Raw genomic sequence first — 16,535 nt, forward strand, 5'->3', positions numbered from 1 at the left:
TCCCCGACTTTAGAGCTCACCCTCCAGACCCGTCCGCTTAATCAGACTCTGAAATCTGGAGAGTGGCTCCTGGGTAAAGCTCTCAGGCCTTGGTTTTTCCTCCCCGAGAAGTAACATCCTTAGCCAAGACAAGCCCCTCACACTGACACAACACACTGTCACAACAACGGCAACAGTGCCGTTGCCTCCTCTTCCTGACAGAACCTACAGAGGCTATCATCTGCCAGGCCCATGCGATGCATGTGTTTTCTGAGCCTGCAGTGACCCGGTTAATAGGCCTACAATTATCCTTATGGCCTCACACGGCCTTGACGGATTAATTCTGCGGTCAGCCTCGGCGAATAGCTTCTGATGAACTCCTTCGCCTGTCTCTGTCCAGTGGTGGCGAGCCACTACTCCTGAGACCTACTCTGCACCCACAAATTAATGGCCGCAGACTTAACACATTTCGAAACCCCAAAGCAGGGCTCTGGGCCAACGAAGTGTCCCGCAGACCCTTCCCGGGCCAATAAATCTGCCACTTAGTTTCCCTTGTGTCCTGAATGACCAGGTACCCATACCAGAAAGACCTTATTATGGTCACTAATTTCCTTCAGGGCACCGAGACAGTCCCAAACCAGTCTTGAGTTGACCTGGTATGAACTAATTGCCCGTAGAGCAGCCTGACTGTCCGAGAAGATTACGACCTTAGAATTAGTTATTCCTCGTCCAACAATCTCGGCAGCATAGAACCTAATTGCAGCTAGCTCAGCCTGCTAAACCGTAGCCAGCTTTCCTAGGCTAACCGAAAAGCTACATTTCGGTTTCGCCCCGTACACTCCCGCTCCCACGCCCTCCTCCGTCTTGGAGCCATCTGTGTACCACATCGAATCTCCCACCACTGGGGGTCCACTTCTCCAAGCCTCCCGGTCTCCAATACTGACTTTGAAAGGCTTGTTGAAGTAATATTTGGGAGTAAAGTCCGAAGGCAGGCCCGGAATTGGAAGTTGTTTTGTAAGACGTAGACATAGGGAAAGTTCAATAATCTGTACACTAAACTATTAAATCTATCTCTGATGATGAACAGGAAATCGACGCAGACTATATTTTCTGTATTAAGTTACGTGTTTCAATTATTGGACCATTATTTGTCAAAATTAAATGGTAACATAATAGTTGAGTCGAATTTCCAGGTTGAAGCCTTTTTTTTCGTATCCAAGAGAACCTGTTTAACATTATACTTCCGGTTATGAATTCATTTTGAAAAATTAGTCATGACCGCTTTCTTTCTTTAGGAATTATAGCGTACATTATGCACTTCACATACCTAGAAGCTGGCTGATAAAGGCACCACTGGTACCCGAAAAATGAAAACCTGAATCATTCATTACAGACACTTGATGACCGATTATGGATTATTTCATCTATCATCAGTATACAGGGTGTATGCGGAGGAGTGGTCGAAACTTCGGGAGGTGATTCAACAGCTCAAATGCAACAAAAAATATTCTATTCACTTTGACCCGATTCTCAATAGTGTCCAAGATATTTGCATGTTTAACTTTTCCGTCGATATTCGCGTTTTTCGCCATAAAAACGGCCGTAACTTATCCATCCTTTATCCTACAATAAATCTGCTTATTCCAAACGAAATAGCATTAAATTTCCTGTAAATATGCTCAATACAGAGCCTCAAAACGTTTCTTATAAACAATGAAAGTTTTAGTTTAATGTCTAAAAAATTCGTTCTCGATGATTTTTTGTTAAAATTTTCAACTGCACTTTTTCTTATTTATAAGAAACGTTTTGAGGCTCTGAATTGAGCATATTTATAGGAAATTTAATGCTCTTTCGTTTAGAATAAATAGATTTGTTGTAGGATAAAGGATAGAAAAGTTACGGCCGTTTTTTTGGTGAAAAACGCGAATATCGATCAGAAAAGTTAAAAATGCAAATATCTTGGACACTATTGGAGAATCGGGCCATAGTGAATAGAATATTTTTTGTTGCATTTAAGCTGTTGAATCACCTTCCGAAGTTTCGACCTCTACTGCGTGTACACTCTGTATAATCAGTTTTAGTGCAGGGATTTCGACTTGAACTATGTTACCGTCTCGTACTACACCAGCTGACTCAAGTGAAGTCGAATTCTCTCCACCAAATAGATTAATATACCTCCAATGATGTCTGGAAACCTGAAACAGGTCCTTTATTGATGATGTTACGACGAATAAAATTAACGACATCATCGCATGTGAGTTTTTTCCTTATTATTTTCAGCCAGATAACCCAAAATTGAACCCAGATAATATCAAATTAAATTCCGTATCAAATTTAGTTTTATTAGGTCAAAAGATAATATTGGTAGAATTGATATTTCATTTTTTTTATAACAGTTTAAATAATGTTTTTGCAAATTATAATAGTTTGCATTCATAAATATATTTAAGCAAATAACATTATAGAATTCAAAACATGGCGGCCAGTACTGCTTTGGAATCTATTACTCTACAACGAAACTAGTTTTTCTGTTTGTTTTTAGAAAGAGTAGTAACAGAATGCGCCAACGAGAGAGAATAATTCACATATTTTGCTAGTTTACGATATGAATGGTTCCCCCCAAGAGTTCATAGTCCCTGCAATGACTCTTTGAGAAATGGCGGGAGAGAATTGGTACTAGAGGTGTAACTCAGATGTATGTTTGGCAGGCTAGCCAACTGTGTATATTTCTGTATCGTTGATTTAAATCTTGGCATGCTGTTCTTTATAAACCACCTCTCTCCTCCAGTTGCAATAATCATCTCTTTCTAAAAACTACTTGCACTAACTGTGTTGTAGTTATTATTGGGTAAATTAACAATGTTTGATCTGATTATCGTTTTAAATTAAAGTCGTTTCTTGTAATTTTAAAATTGAAAAACGCTGAGTCTACATTCAGGTCATTGGCTGAACCGGAGGTTTTTTTTGTTCAGTGCCCTGATGGCCTTCGGACAGTGTTCTCTCGTTACAGACTGCTACAAACTGAACTGAATCATAGATACAGAATATTAAAAGTAACTATTAGTCCATCGCCCCTAACTCACTTAGCACAACTGTTCAGTTAGGTAAATAAACATTATTACAGATATACAGGGTGAACCAGTAAGTATTGTCAATAGGCCTACTGCGTGTAGTAAATCTAAAGTGGAGTTCAATGACGTATTGGCCAACTTCATATTTTCCACTGTTCTTGAGTGACGTCAATTTTTTTTCAAAAATCATTATTTTTTTTGCAATAAAAATGTTATTACTCAGAAAGTTTTAATCCGAATTCGATTCTGAAGACACGGTTAGAAAGACAGATAAATTTACTAAAAATTGACACCATTTTGAAGCATAAATTATTCTCCAAACAGCCTCAATCTTCCTCCTGGATACTGGAAAAATAAAAGTAATCGAAATTTTTATGAAAACTTAATAGGCTCTTACGTGATCATTATCAGACCTAGGTGCTGGCACTTTTTTAGTAAAAGTTTTCTTGTCTAATGGGCTTTCAAATGGTATATCATTTGCCCAGGATTCCTTTTATCTTCGTATGAGACATTAAGTTTTGTTTTGCAAGAAAACGTGTTCACGAGCACCCATCAGTGTTAGTTTATCAAGCGGTTTAATTCATTGAAATGTCAATTTTAAATTAGATTGTCTAAAAAATAAGGAAGTTAAAGATTACAAATTGCGCTTTAAACATTTACTTCTGGGTCTCTCTGAAATATTTGAGAAAATGTTAGAAAAGATTTCAAGCAAGTGCTATTTTTATAGTCGAAAATGATTTAATGAAAAATGAAGTAATGATTTTAGAAAAAAAAATTGAAGTGACGTCACTCAAGAGCAGTGGAAAATATGAAGTTGGCCAATACGTCATTGAAGTCCACTTCAGGTGTACTACACACAGTAGGTCTATGGACATTGCTTACTGGTTCACCCTGTATACAATAAATACAAACATTAAGTTTCAATGTGTTTGTGTACATTATAACCTTCATTATTTAGTATAAAGAAAACTTAAGGATGGGAAGGATAGAGAGTGCAGAGGAAAATGGAAGGAAAAACCTGCAGCTATGGTGTAGAAGGTTAGGGAAGGATATGTTTTAGTCTTCTGTGTGTCTGTAGGGATTAGAAGGATCTGTAGGAGGCTATGTCGCGGCAGAGTGGATTAGGGTGACAGTCTAGGATGAAGAAAGGAGTTTCAGCAGACTGATTTCGGGGATTATAGACGCAATCTCGTGGAGTAAGTCGCTTTTAGTACATCTTTGGAGAGTCTGTCGCGAGTCTGACGAAATTTGTACTGTAAGTATATCGTCCCTGGATCTTCTTGATGTTACCTGCTACAGGTCCAGGCTCCAGGCGTAGCTAACATCACTGTGCTAGGCTCCAATATGGAATTTATGGACTTGGGAACTGTACGGGACTGTCATACGCACAACCCAATATCTCCTTCAATCCTTATAATCCAAAATCCACTTCAAAATTTCCTTCGCGCTAAGCCAACGCACATACTTCGTGTGAATTTAATTTTTTTATCACTTTTGTACGAAGCTTTACAGTTGCTACATTATTAGCTTTAAAAAATAAATAAATAAAATATCGTCTATTGATTATAATCTAATAACTATTAGATACTTTACTTTCAGTTTTTTAACAAATAGATAATCTTAACCAAATATTTGCCCTATATTGGGGCGTTATACCCACTCGTTTAGTAACACGATAGACTAGCGAGACTTGCAGGTGCCAAATTCTTGAAATAATTTTTAATTATAGTTATCCTAACGCGCATGAGCAGAATTTTTTTTTTTTTTAATAATAAAGCTAAACTAATTATTTACGTTATAGGTTAGTTTTCAATATTTGCATATCTCTTAATTAATTAAGTTAATTAATCCAATCTTAAGAAATTAAAGTCACTTTATTAATATATTTAAGGAAATTAAAAAAATTGATGTTTTTTATGAAAACAATATCTATCTAATTGATCTGTGATAAGTTTTAAAAATACGGATGTTGCTTACAGTTCGCGTGTTTTCTAAATATAAATTCACTATAATCCAAGCCTTCTTGATCAATCAATTGATTAATTTTATCGTCTATAGTTTCATCGTCTATATGACGTTTATAGATATAATAGTTGCCTGAAAAAAAAAGTACACATTTTAAGGGATCTTTTTTTTTTGGCGGGGTTAGGGGAGAGTCAGTAAAATTGTTGGTCGCTCTCTATGAACTTACCAATATCACCATGTTTCATTGAAACACAGGAATATCTTATACTGTAATTAGTGTAATCTGTATCCAGTACAGTCACCTTGTAATGAAACCTTTGATCTGGATAATCTGAAATGTACAAAGAGAATGAATGGGTAGATTAAAAGAGAGGTAATCTAGGATACGTATTGAGATATTGGAGGGTGAGATTAAGGTTCGAAGCTCGAGATTGAACAACTACTTGGTGATAGTGTAGCCGTAGCTTATCTCACACAGACATACTGATTCACATTACACCAATTTTCAACTTTTAGATCGCAGTGGCTTTGGTTTTTATCAAGCTTATAGTTGGTAGATAATTAGATGCCTTGAGGTTATGACATTTGAACATTTCCATTCTTTGAAATGTCACAGTAAAGATTTACGTCCTTTGAACACGTTAGAACTGAGAGGAGCTTTATTCAGTAAATTCTGTCTCCCTTACTCCAAAGTTTGGGCATCCTTGAAAGTCTTGGGAGGAATTAAGGTTAATTTTAATGAGTATATTGCTTTCCAAATAAAAAGATACATGTTTCCTTAGACTTAGACCAGAACCCATGGATGAATAGCTTGTTTTTGAAGAAAAAAGAACGCAAGGAGTTAATACTAGTCAACAGTAATAGAAAGATCGAGTTACATCCTCTGGACAGTTTCTTGCGAATAGATCCAATCAGCTTAGGCATGTTCAAATTACTGATATTAATCACAGATGAAACCCGAAGTACAACATGAATTGACCAAAAATGCTTCACTTATTTAGGTGCCTATCAGGGGTGAAAGAAGTTTGCCCTAATTCTTTGCAGATACCGTAGCCTAACAATTGATTTAGACACCAGTTAACACTTGAAAGAACATATCACGTCAAACAGGATAGTATATGTTGGAACTACTTGAGTGTTGACGACTCCTCTTTATTCCTGAAGGTTTTTCTACAGTACCTAGATGGTTACCAGAATTGGAAAGGTGTACACTTTTCTTAGAACACTCCCAATCCTTTAAATTGGAAGCAAATTTGGGATATTTGAGGAGACCTTTGCGGGAAAGAGGGCATAGGTCCCCAGAGAGGGAGATTATACCAGATTATTCTGTTCCCCTTTGTTCCTCTTCTTGGAAGTCCTTGAGGGCTTGATCCTTTCTCATTTTGATCTGGAGGAACATTTTTCTTAGAAGGTTTCCTTTTTAGAGCTCAATAATTCCAATAAAAAAAAAAAAACTCGAGATTTAAGAAACACAAAGACTATCTCGAAATCAGATTCAGACACGCACACTGAATATTTACAGACGATGACTCCTTAAACAGACACTGCCTTCTAAAGAACCTACAGTAGATTGTATCTACTTCAGGTTATAACAATGGATTTACAGCCTCCATTCTTGTAACATCAAACATTTAATGGATAAATTAAGCACATTACTACCTATATTTTTGAATTCCATTGTAACATTATAATTGGCCAGTCCGTCGTTAAAATCTTCCATATTTGTTACAGAAACTGATTCTATGAATCGTTCAATCCTGTAACAATTGATTCTCAATTTTATATACATACATATTATAATAAATAATAGAATATTTTTCAATGGTGATGTGTGTATAATAAATATTTTAAGCGAAGAAATTTTTTTTCTAAGATACAGAGTTTAAAATTTTTCGTTGAATTAGTTAAATCCAAAATTGGTAGTCTTGGGTAACATTTATTACATAACAATTTGAGTTGCAAGATTTACATGACAATTTGTTAAGTTTTTCTTTAAACCAAGAGAATTTAATTAACGATTAACTAAAATTTAAGATCCTTAGATCTTTGTTTAGAAATTTGAATAACTGAACAAAGCCATCTATATTTGCACTTTGTCGATCAATCGAATTAGCCAAAAAACTTCTTTTGTTGTGTAAAAAAGAAAAGAAAAACGCAATATAAATACTTAATAAGTGAATCAGGCTGGCCAACAACATCACTTTTTTTATTCGTACAAATTCCAGATTAACGTACTTACTCTCCAAAATAGTGCATAGTTTTTTCCGTAACGTAACCACCTGGGGAAATTTCATTTGATGTTTGTTCGCATACATCGGTAATGTCGCCCAAATAAAATTTCGTCGCAGTTAGGTACCATTTGCCTTTAAAATACTAAAACAAGTTATGAGTAACAAAATTAAATAAATAAAATTCTTTATTTAAAATAATGTTTTTAAGTTTAAATAATTAAAAATAAAAAATAATACTTACCTTTTTCGGATCAAAATTTTGAGCCGGTAATATATCAGTTTTGCATATACTTGTGGTAGAGATCAGGCTTTTGCAAAGTATTAATAATATAAGGGCGTACAGCCTAAAAAATTTTTAAAAAATCTAATGTTTATAAATGAACTTTTTTTTAAAACTTATATTTTTTTTACTAAATATTTCCCACAAGGCAAAAGTTTCCTTAGGATACTGTAAAAGGCTGTGTGGGAAAAGTTGGGGACTGAGCCCTAAGATGACACTCTGGATTTACAAGAGTGTAGTAAGACCCATGGTGTCACATGGGGCGGTGGCTTGGTGGGCAAAAACCTTGCAGGTGGGTGGAGTCCGGGCGCTCAGTGGTATTCAATGGCTAGCTTGCCTGAGCGTCACTGGTGCCATGAGGACTTCCCCTACTGCGGCCTTGGAGGTTTTGTTAAATCTGCCCCCACTGCACATATACATTCAGGGCGTCACAAGGGCCGTTGTCGTTAGGCTTATGGAAGGACAAGCTCCTATTACCGTCAGGCATGGAGGAGCATATCAAGAGTTGTACGAGGAGCTGGAGGCCGATCCTATTTTGGGTCTGCCTTCGGATTTTATGACTCCCAAATATAACTTCGACAATCCGTTCAAAGTCTGTATTGGAGACCGGGAGGCTTGGAGACGTGGACCCCCAGTGGTGGGAGATTCAATGTGGTACACTGAAGGCTCCAAGATGGAGGAGGGTGTGGGAGCGGGAGTGTACGGGGTGAAGCCGAAATGTAGCTTTTCGGTTAGCCTAGGGAAACTAGCTACAGTTTTTCAGGCTGAGCTAGCTGCAATTAGGTTCTGTGCTACCGAGATTGAAGGGCGAGGAATTACTAATTCTAAGGTCGTAATTTTCTCGGATAGTCAGGCTGCTCTACGGGCAATTAGTTCCTATCAGGTTAACTCAAAACTGGTTTGGGACTGTCTGGGTGCCCTGAAGGAAATCAGTGACCAAAATAAGGTCTTTCTGGTCTGGGTACCTGGTCATTCAGGACATAAGGGTAACGAAGCGGCAGATTTATTGGCCCGGGAAAGCTCTGCGAGATACTTCGTTGGCCCGGAGCCCTGTTAAGACTGCGACCATTAATCTATGGGTGCAGAGTAGGTCTCAGGAGTGGTGGCTTGCCACCACTGGGCAGAGACAGGCGAAGGAGTTTATTAAAGGCTATTCGCCGAGGCTGACTGCAGAATTAATCCGTCAAGGCCGTGGGGCTATCAGGATGATTGTAGGCCTATTAACTGGCCACTGCAGACTCAGAAAACACATGCATCGCATGGGCCTGGCAGATGATAGCCTCTGTAGGTTCTGTCAGGAAGAGGAGGAAACGGCACTACATGTGTTGTGTCAGTGTGAGGGGCTCGTGTGGCTAAGGATGTTACTTCTCGGGGAGGAAAAACCAAGGCCTGTGATCTTTACCCAAGAGTCACTCTCCAGCAATAAGAGTCTAATTAAAAGGACAGGTCTGGGGGGTGAACTTTAAAGTTAGGGGAGCCACAATTGACCCAAAGGGGTCGCAGTGGCGTAGGCCCTGAGGCCGCCCTAGTCTAATCTAATCTACTAAATATTTAATTGTCTTTAATAATGCTTGGTCGAAGAACCAGTACTGTAATGAAAAATCATTTTAGATTAAAAAAAACAAAAAAAAAACGTGCTATTTTCAAAAACAGAGGTCACCCAAACTTTATTGCCCAGTGGGCCGGATAACAGACAAAATGAAGAGCGTGGGCCCCCAAAATCATTATGCTCATTGCAAGTCACAGCACAAAAGCTTAGAGAAAAAGACCTAAAAAACCAAGTCCAGCATTCCGTGTTGAATCATAGATGGAGTGACATGCAATGTGCAGAAAATACAAGGACAACCAACATATTTATTTAATAAGAAAAAAAAAGAAGATAGCTACATCAAACCCTAGTGTACATAAAGTCCGAATCTCACTAACTAAGCAGCCAAAAAAAATGTTATTGAGTTTTGTGAAACTGACGTTTGACTTTCATTGATATCATCAATGTTTGGATTTGAAATCGCTTCAATCCAATCAAGAGAATTGCTTTCAAATGTTCCATCAGTCAATCTCGTTCGATATGCTGACTTCACATTTGCTCACAGACATAAGTTATTCCAAAATCTCGAGGCCATACAATAAATTTAAAATTGAAAATAGTAAATTTAAATCACATAGCAGTAGCCAGGGAATTCTACGCACGTTTAGAAGATCTACTAGTATCCTAAACTTAATATTTAAATTAAAATTGTATCAGAACGTCTCGTGATCCATAGATTTTGTCAAGCAAATTCAAATACCGTCGGCGGGCCGTCAAGAAACTGGTGTTGCGGGGCCGTACTCTGGTGAACCATGTTCTAAATTATGGCCTAGATCACCATAAAAGAATCAAATCTTGGGCAAAAGTTTATATATGAAAAAACCAAGTACATCTGTTGTGACTTATTCAGGGTAACCAATCCTGAAGAACTTCTTCGTTGGTTTTCTTCTTCTTTGCTGGACACGCCTTCTTGCAAGGGGTAAAGAGGCTTCTCCGATTAGCCAATTTCTATCCATTTTCCTTCCTTTTTATTGGCAGCATTTCAATACACCTACAGATTTTTTTTATAAAAATTCATCGAAAGCGGTTTGTAGGAGCCCTTGTTAAGATCTGGTGTTTGATATACCCTTAATCGATCTACAGATAATCTATCAAGATATTCCTGAATACTCGTATTTTATTAATAATAAAAAAGTTATTTATAAAAAAATAAATTTAACATAATTTATTTATGTTTCCTTTAATAATAAAGGATATCGGTCGACCCATTTTTTTCTGACGACTTTAGAGGAAGTTGTGGAACAAAATGCTATCGGTGTTCCCACTTTGATGTCCGGTCGGACTGATTCAATTTTTTTGTTTCGCTAAAACTAGTCTTTCAATTTATTTTGCACTCACTTGATTTTGACTTTTAAAAAAAAGAAAGATGTAAATTCGACTTTCTAAGATATTTTCAACGTCATTTCCGCTGCCTTTTACTTGTTCGAAGGAAGTTATCGATTCTTATCAGCTTTTGGAGTTTTCTCCAACAGGAAATATGAGTTTAAAGCTTGTCTCAAACCACAAATGTGTTTTTTTTTTAATAGTCCAGTTTATGAACTGAACTATATGAGTAGTTATAGACTTAATTAAAGAAATTTGGCCCAAATAATTTTACTTACTTTGTAAACTTACTGCAAAAATCTTAAACTTAACTATCAGCTGATCACTATCTAGGAGTTTCTTTTTTTTTATTAAGTTTTTGGATCACCAAATATTTTCTAATAATTAATTATTTTGGATAATTATTTATGTTAGCTAATTCTGTAAACAAATATTTCTAGACATCTTTGAATTCATTATTATTGGTATCAAAACTTTCCAATTCACTATATGGTGTCACTTTTCTTGGAGTAAGTGATGTTATACGCTAACTTAAGTCTTTAATCGGACAGGAAATGGTATCGAAATGCACAAAAATAGGGGAAAGGAAATAGCTGAGTAGAAATAGCATTCTAGATTGCTACGCGAAGTTTCCGGATTCGCATCCAGTGACAGGATAGACAGTTGTCTATAAAGAGAAAAGACTGTCCGAAAGCCGGCTGATTTACTGAAAAAAAAAAAAGCTCTGTGGCGCTTATAACCTCAGTTGTTGACGCGCCTTAAATAAAAGAAAATTTTTCGACATCAATAAAAGTGGCTTATAGATGATGTCCAAATAGATTATTTTTTTCAGAGTCAGCTAATCGAAACAATTACCATTTAGTTTAATTACATAAAAATTTAATTTTTTTGGAACTTACAGCACCATACTTCCGCCTTTGATGTAATGGTACTTTGAATAATCTTGAATAGTGAAAAATTGCACTAATTTTCAGTTAATATTAACACAGAATAGGTTATTGTATTAACATGTGATTATTTTTTAATATATCTAATTTTTCATTGCAACGTTATTAATGAAAATTGTTAAAATAAGATCATATCAAAATTTCTAACCAGAAAATGTGAATTATTTCAGTTTTTCACCAATATTTCGAAATAGACTTTTTTTGGGGGGTATTTTTAGGCATACGAACGTGTCAAATTTTCCATCCGTGAGTTTCACGGGGAAATATCTCCGTTTTCAAGATGCTCTGAGTCCGGAAAATGGTCTGTGAATTTAAAACATTACTTAAAAATGGATGTATTTAAGCAGCGTTTAAGCGTTTAACGAACGAAAAACTGGTAGAAAGTTCAAACTTTGTATTTCGTTTGGATACTTCTTTGAGTTCTGACTTTTACGGTCAAAATTCCGTCACCGGGAAGTACCTGTATCGATAATTGGGTTTATTTATTAATTAATGTTAGGCGCCACGGTAGCCGAGCGGTTAGAGGCGAGACCTGCATTGTGGTACTGGGTTCGATTCCCCCGGTCTTAGGCCTTGGATTTTATTTAATGGTTAATAAAAGAAATTTACAGTAAAGTAAGGCTAGTCGCCTCCGTCCACGACACCTAATTGTTAGATGGACGTCAAGCCCCGCATGGAAAAATAGGCGATTACTTTACCTTTTTTTATATAACTCAAATATAATTATTTAAAGGAAATTACAGACCATACGGACCTTTTTTGGCGCAGATTCCCCCTTGGTAACCCATTGTTTAGATTGTTCTTTGGTCTCAGGAGTGTAGTGATGTATCCATGTTTCATCCACAGTGACGAAACGACGCTTAAAGTCATGCGGATTCTTCTGGAACAGCTGCAAACCGTCCTTGCAACACTTCACACGATTTCGTTTTTGGTCAAGCGTGAGCAATCGCGGCACCCATCTTGCGGATAGCTTTGTCATGTCCAAATGTTGATGCAAAATATTATGTACCCGTTCATTCGAGATGCCCACAGCACTAGCAATCTCACGCACCTTCACTCTTCTGTCATCCATCACCATATCATGGATTTTATCAATGATTTCTGGAGTAGTAACCTCAACAGGGCATCCAGAACGTTCAGCGTCACTTGTGCCCATATGGCCACTCCGAAAATTTTGAAACCACTTATAAACTGTTCTAATCGAAGGTGCAGAGTCACCATAATGTTTATCAAGCTTCTCTTTAGTCTCCTGAGGCGTTTTGCCTTTCATAAAGTAGTGTTTAATCAACACACGAAATTCTTTTTCGTCCATTTTTTTGAAAATCACTCGACTTCCTCGATTCAAACGAATGCCAAACACAAAGAAATAGACCGATCTGGCTGAAACTTGGTGTGTGTTCTTCCAAGAGATGCTACTAACTAAACATAATCTCTCTGACTTTGCACGGACCTTTCAAACGACCCTCGTATTGTTGGTTTAGTGGGTTCGATTCCCCCTGGTCTAGATCTTGTGCATTTTATTTAATGGGTTAATACAAAGAATTCATAGTAAAGTATGAATATATAGGTTTCGTGACCGTAAATTATTCACTTAAAAATTCAAAATTGGCGAGGAATCGGTCCAAATAAAAACAACAACTCGTCTTCTTGCCAACGTTTCGACAAATACATTGCCCTTCTTCAGGGCCTGGATATTACAAATACAAAAATACGAACAATCGAGAAAATCAGTAAAAAAATCAGTAATATAATAAAATAATAATAAAAATAACAGTAAAGTATGTTTGCTTTCTAGTCGGCTCCGTCCATGACAACTGATTCGGTAGTTGGACGTTAAGCCCCGCCTGAAAAAATAGGCATTACTTTACTTTTTTTACTATTAATTAATGTTCAATTTTTAATTATTGTTCGGTATTATTCAAGAAAAGATACCTCCAAAGTCATTTTCATACTAGATTTCTTCATTTAAATGACTACTTTCTGTTTTTTTATGATCGGTATCATAAATAATTTATTAAATAAATAATTAACAAATATTTATTCAAATTTAATAAAATATATTACCAAATAACGCAGGAAATTTAAGTTTTAGTCAATATTGGACTTATTTCACCGAAGTAAACACTGCAATATCACCTACACTCGTCACCACATATCAAATCTATATTCTGATTGTCATAGTAACAGACACATCTGGTCTGTTATTTTATTTTTATATATCAAGGGGTTTCGAAATGAATATATTTACATAGCATAATAAACCTACAACTTGTTATCTGTCTGGAAGTATCGTTGTCATTAATTTTGTTCACATTTAACGCGTATTTATGGGTTCGTAACTTACTGGTGGTGACCTCAAGTGATCTCATCAGATATTTAGCGCCTTAAAATAAAAAAAAATAATTATAATGACGAGGAATGTTTCAAATAGGATACAATTTTTTGGTATAATTCATTTTATATTTTTTAATTTTTATATTCACGAGACGTCAAAATCAGAAACTATACAGGGGATAAGTCTAGTGCTGCACGAGAACCGAGACCGAGACGAGACTTGAGCAACCGAGACCGAGACCGAGATCGAGACATGATATATATCTCGTCGAGAAATCTCGGTCTCGTCTCGGTTTTTCAAATATTAATTTTTAGCTACAAAATTATAAAATTGTGTTCTTTATTAATAAATAATCATTACGGGTATTGAATTAATTATTAAAAGATACGATTTTATTATATATGTTCAATATTACTACATCTATTTGACTTCGAATTACATAAGTAAAGTAATCGACTATTTTTTCAGGCGGGGCTTTACGTCCAACTACCAATTAGGTGTCGCGGACGGAGGCGACTAGCAAACATACTTTACTGTAAATTTCTCATATTAACCATTAAATAAAATCCAAGGCCTAAGACCGGAAATCGAACCCAGTACCACAATACACATTAGCTTCGCAGGTCTCGCACCGCTCGGCTGCCGTGGCGGCCCCCTTCGAATTACCTAATTTTTACATAAATTTACTAAATTTCACTATTCATATCATTCATTCATTCAATATCATAAATTTCACTATTAATAATCTAATACTTTGAACTTTGATATTATTTGAATTATATTTTAGAATTTTAGAATTAATGAATTTGAAAAAAAAGACTATCTATGCACCTAAAAAATATTGCCACAAATTTTCATTTTTAAGATACACTTTGCCCAAGCATTGATACATAAAAGAGCTTTTACTGAGTCAGAAGTTAAAGAAGATCTTCTATTGGTCATTATCATCGCAGCTTGCGAAAATAATCTTTCCGATGGCACTGAAGTTGCACAGATACTATTTTTTATTTCACGAATCGACTTGATATAGGAGGCAGATATGTTATTTGGGTCTTTCATGTGGCGCGTTTTTAACATCTTTTTGAAATTATATAAAGATATATAACAGTAATAGTAATATATGATGCATTGAAGTGTAAGCAGTTGTCTTCTTTTACACACATTTTCATTACCAATATATAAATTAAAATAATTATTAGAAAATAATAACATTTTTTGAAAAGATTATTAATAGCAAACCGCTTTTAATACTTAAACAAAAATTTAAAAAAACCGAGACCGAGATATCTCGACGAGACCGAGACCGAGATCGAGACTGCATAAAGTCTCGCCTCGTCTCGGTCTCGTGCAGCACTAGATAAGTCAGATGACTTCATGTTCTGGGGTTTAACTTTAAAAAAAATATTATTTTCCAGCCAAAGTGCACTATTATATCGTTTCATTAAAAAAAAAGAAACTGCATAAGGTGCAGTTTGTCTATGCAATGAAACAGCACCCTATTAATTTGTATTAAACATATCCATAAACAGTTTATTTGAATCAGTATATTCTAACATCCTGGTCACAGCTTTTCTGAGTCACCTTTGGTTTTTATTGCATTGTTTTGATGTCACCATTACGTGTATCTTACGTTCCGCTGCCCATTACTGAGTCATTTCTCTTCAATTAGTTTACTGTAACTGTGCTGAGAGGTGATTGAATGTTCTTAATAAATATATTTAATTATAATAACTTGACTTTTTTTTACCAAATATTTAAGTTTTGTTTGTCTTTTCTTTTAAATGTCTGTAAACCCTCCAAAAATGCACTCTTCTTTTTTTAATTTCCTCTTGTTTTTTTTCTCCTACTCTACGTCAGAAGAAAATATTGTAGTCGGGCAGATTTATCGATTTCTGTTTTCTCGATTTAAAGTTTTCTCTACGATTTTTCATGACTTGTTTGTTATATATTTAAAGCATAAAATAGTCAAATGAAGTCACTTAGGCTTTCTAATTTGCACTGCCTTCTTAATAACAAATCTCATTTCATCAACATTCATAGCTGACAAAATCTTCGACTTCATCAGCAGCTTATAAGTGCTTTAGCTTTGAAAGCACTCTAAGGTCTCAAGTTTTTTGATTGATCTATCTTTTATAGTTTGTAAATAATTAAAATAAAATTGAATAGAAAATAAAAACAATTCTCTTGAAAGAGTGACAGTGGGATGTTTCAATTCTTGTTGCGTTTTTGCGTTGGCTAGACTGTAAGTGGTGTATTATGGGCACCCACACACTAAGTTTTACTACCTCCGCCAAGATGACGTAAGCAGTGTGTATTATTAAAAAAAAAAAAATGGAATGAAATGTATCTGTATATTTAGTTTTTCATAAACTATTAACTGGGCTAGAACTGTTCGATATCAGTCGGAGTTTTTGTCATTCATCTGATTCACATTTCAGTGAGAGAGCAAAAAGTTATTTGAAGTTGATTTCAAAATAGTTAACATTCAGTAATTCGTCCTTTTTTGTGTTTTTCTTTAATTTAAATTTAATTATATTCAAAAATCGGTTATTTGTGGCAATAAGACTTCTTCAATTCTTTAATATAACTATGGTCTTCAGTAAGCAGAAAAGGTTTGTAATTTTTCGCTCTTTTTAATTAATCAGAAATTAGGCGCTTTTATTTAAAATAATATTAGAACTAGTTGTATTTAGCCTAATTAAACTTTTTATTGCAATAATTAGAAACATATCGGATTGCTATTAATACATTTAACAGGAGAGCATTTGTTTATATATCCTACATGTGAATATCGTATATTGAGGCGCCACGGTTGC

The 16,535-nt window shown here is 35.6% G+C and overlaps 2 protein-coding genes across 5 annotated transcripts in view; one reads left to right on the forward strand and one right to left on the reverse strand.

Moving 5' to 3' along the window:
• LOC141447380 (dnaJ homolog subfamily B member 6-like) overlaps positions 1 to 16,535 on the forward strand; it is a 247,066-nt gene that overhangs the window by 127,369 nt on the left and 103,162 nt on the right. The window contains exon 1 of one of the 4 annotated variants that reach the window (XM_074114875.1): positions 16,131 to 16,331. The exons of the other annotated variants lie outside the window; for them this stretch is intronic. Within the exon in view, the coding sequence (XP_073970976.1) occupies positions 16,309 to 16,331 (23 nt within the window). The 5' untranslated portion in view covers positions 16,131 to 16,308. Of the gene's footprint in view, positions 1 to 16,130; positions 16,332 to 16,535 lie in introns of those variants that run through there. 4 annotated transcript variants of the gene reach the window in all.
• Positions 4,906 to 11,479, reverse strand: LOC141447387 (nitrophorin-2-like). Its single transcript, XM_074114902.1, has 6 exons — positions 11,337 to 11,479; positions 7,488 to 7,590; positions 7,255 to 7,388; positions 6,675 to 6,772; positions 5,242 to 5,346; positions 4,906 to 5,147 (listed from the first exon to the last, which is right to left on the reverse strand). Exons 1-6 carry the CDS (start codon positions 11,342 to 11,344, stop codon positions 5,005 to 5,007), a joined length of 591 nt encoding a protein of 196 aa, XP_073971003.1. The 5' UTR covers positions 11,345 to 11,479; the 3' UTR covers positions 4,906 to 5,004.

This window comes from Rhodnius prolixus, unplaced genomic scaffold (assembly GCF_049639745.1).
Source record: "Rhodnius prolixus isolate KJV_2025 unplaced genomic scaffold, Rpr scaffold_7, whole genome shotgun sequence".
NCBI lineage: Eukaryota > Metazoa > Arthropoda > Insecta > Hemiptera > Reduviidae > Rhodnius > Rhodnius prolixus.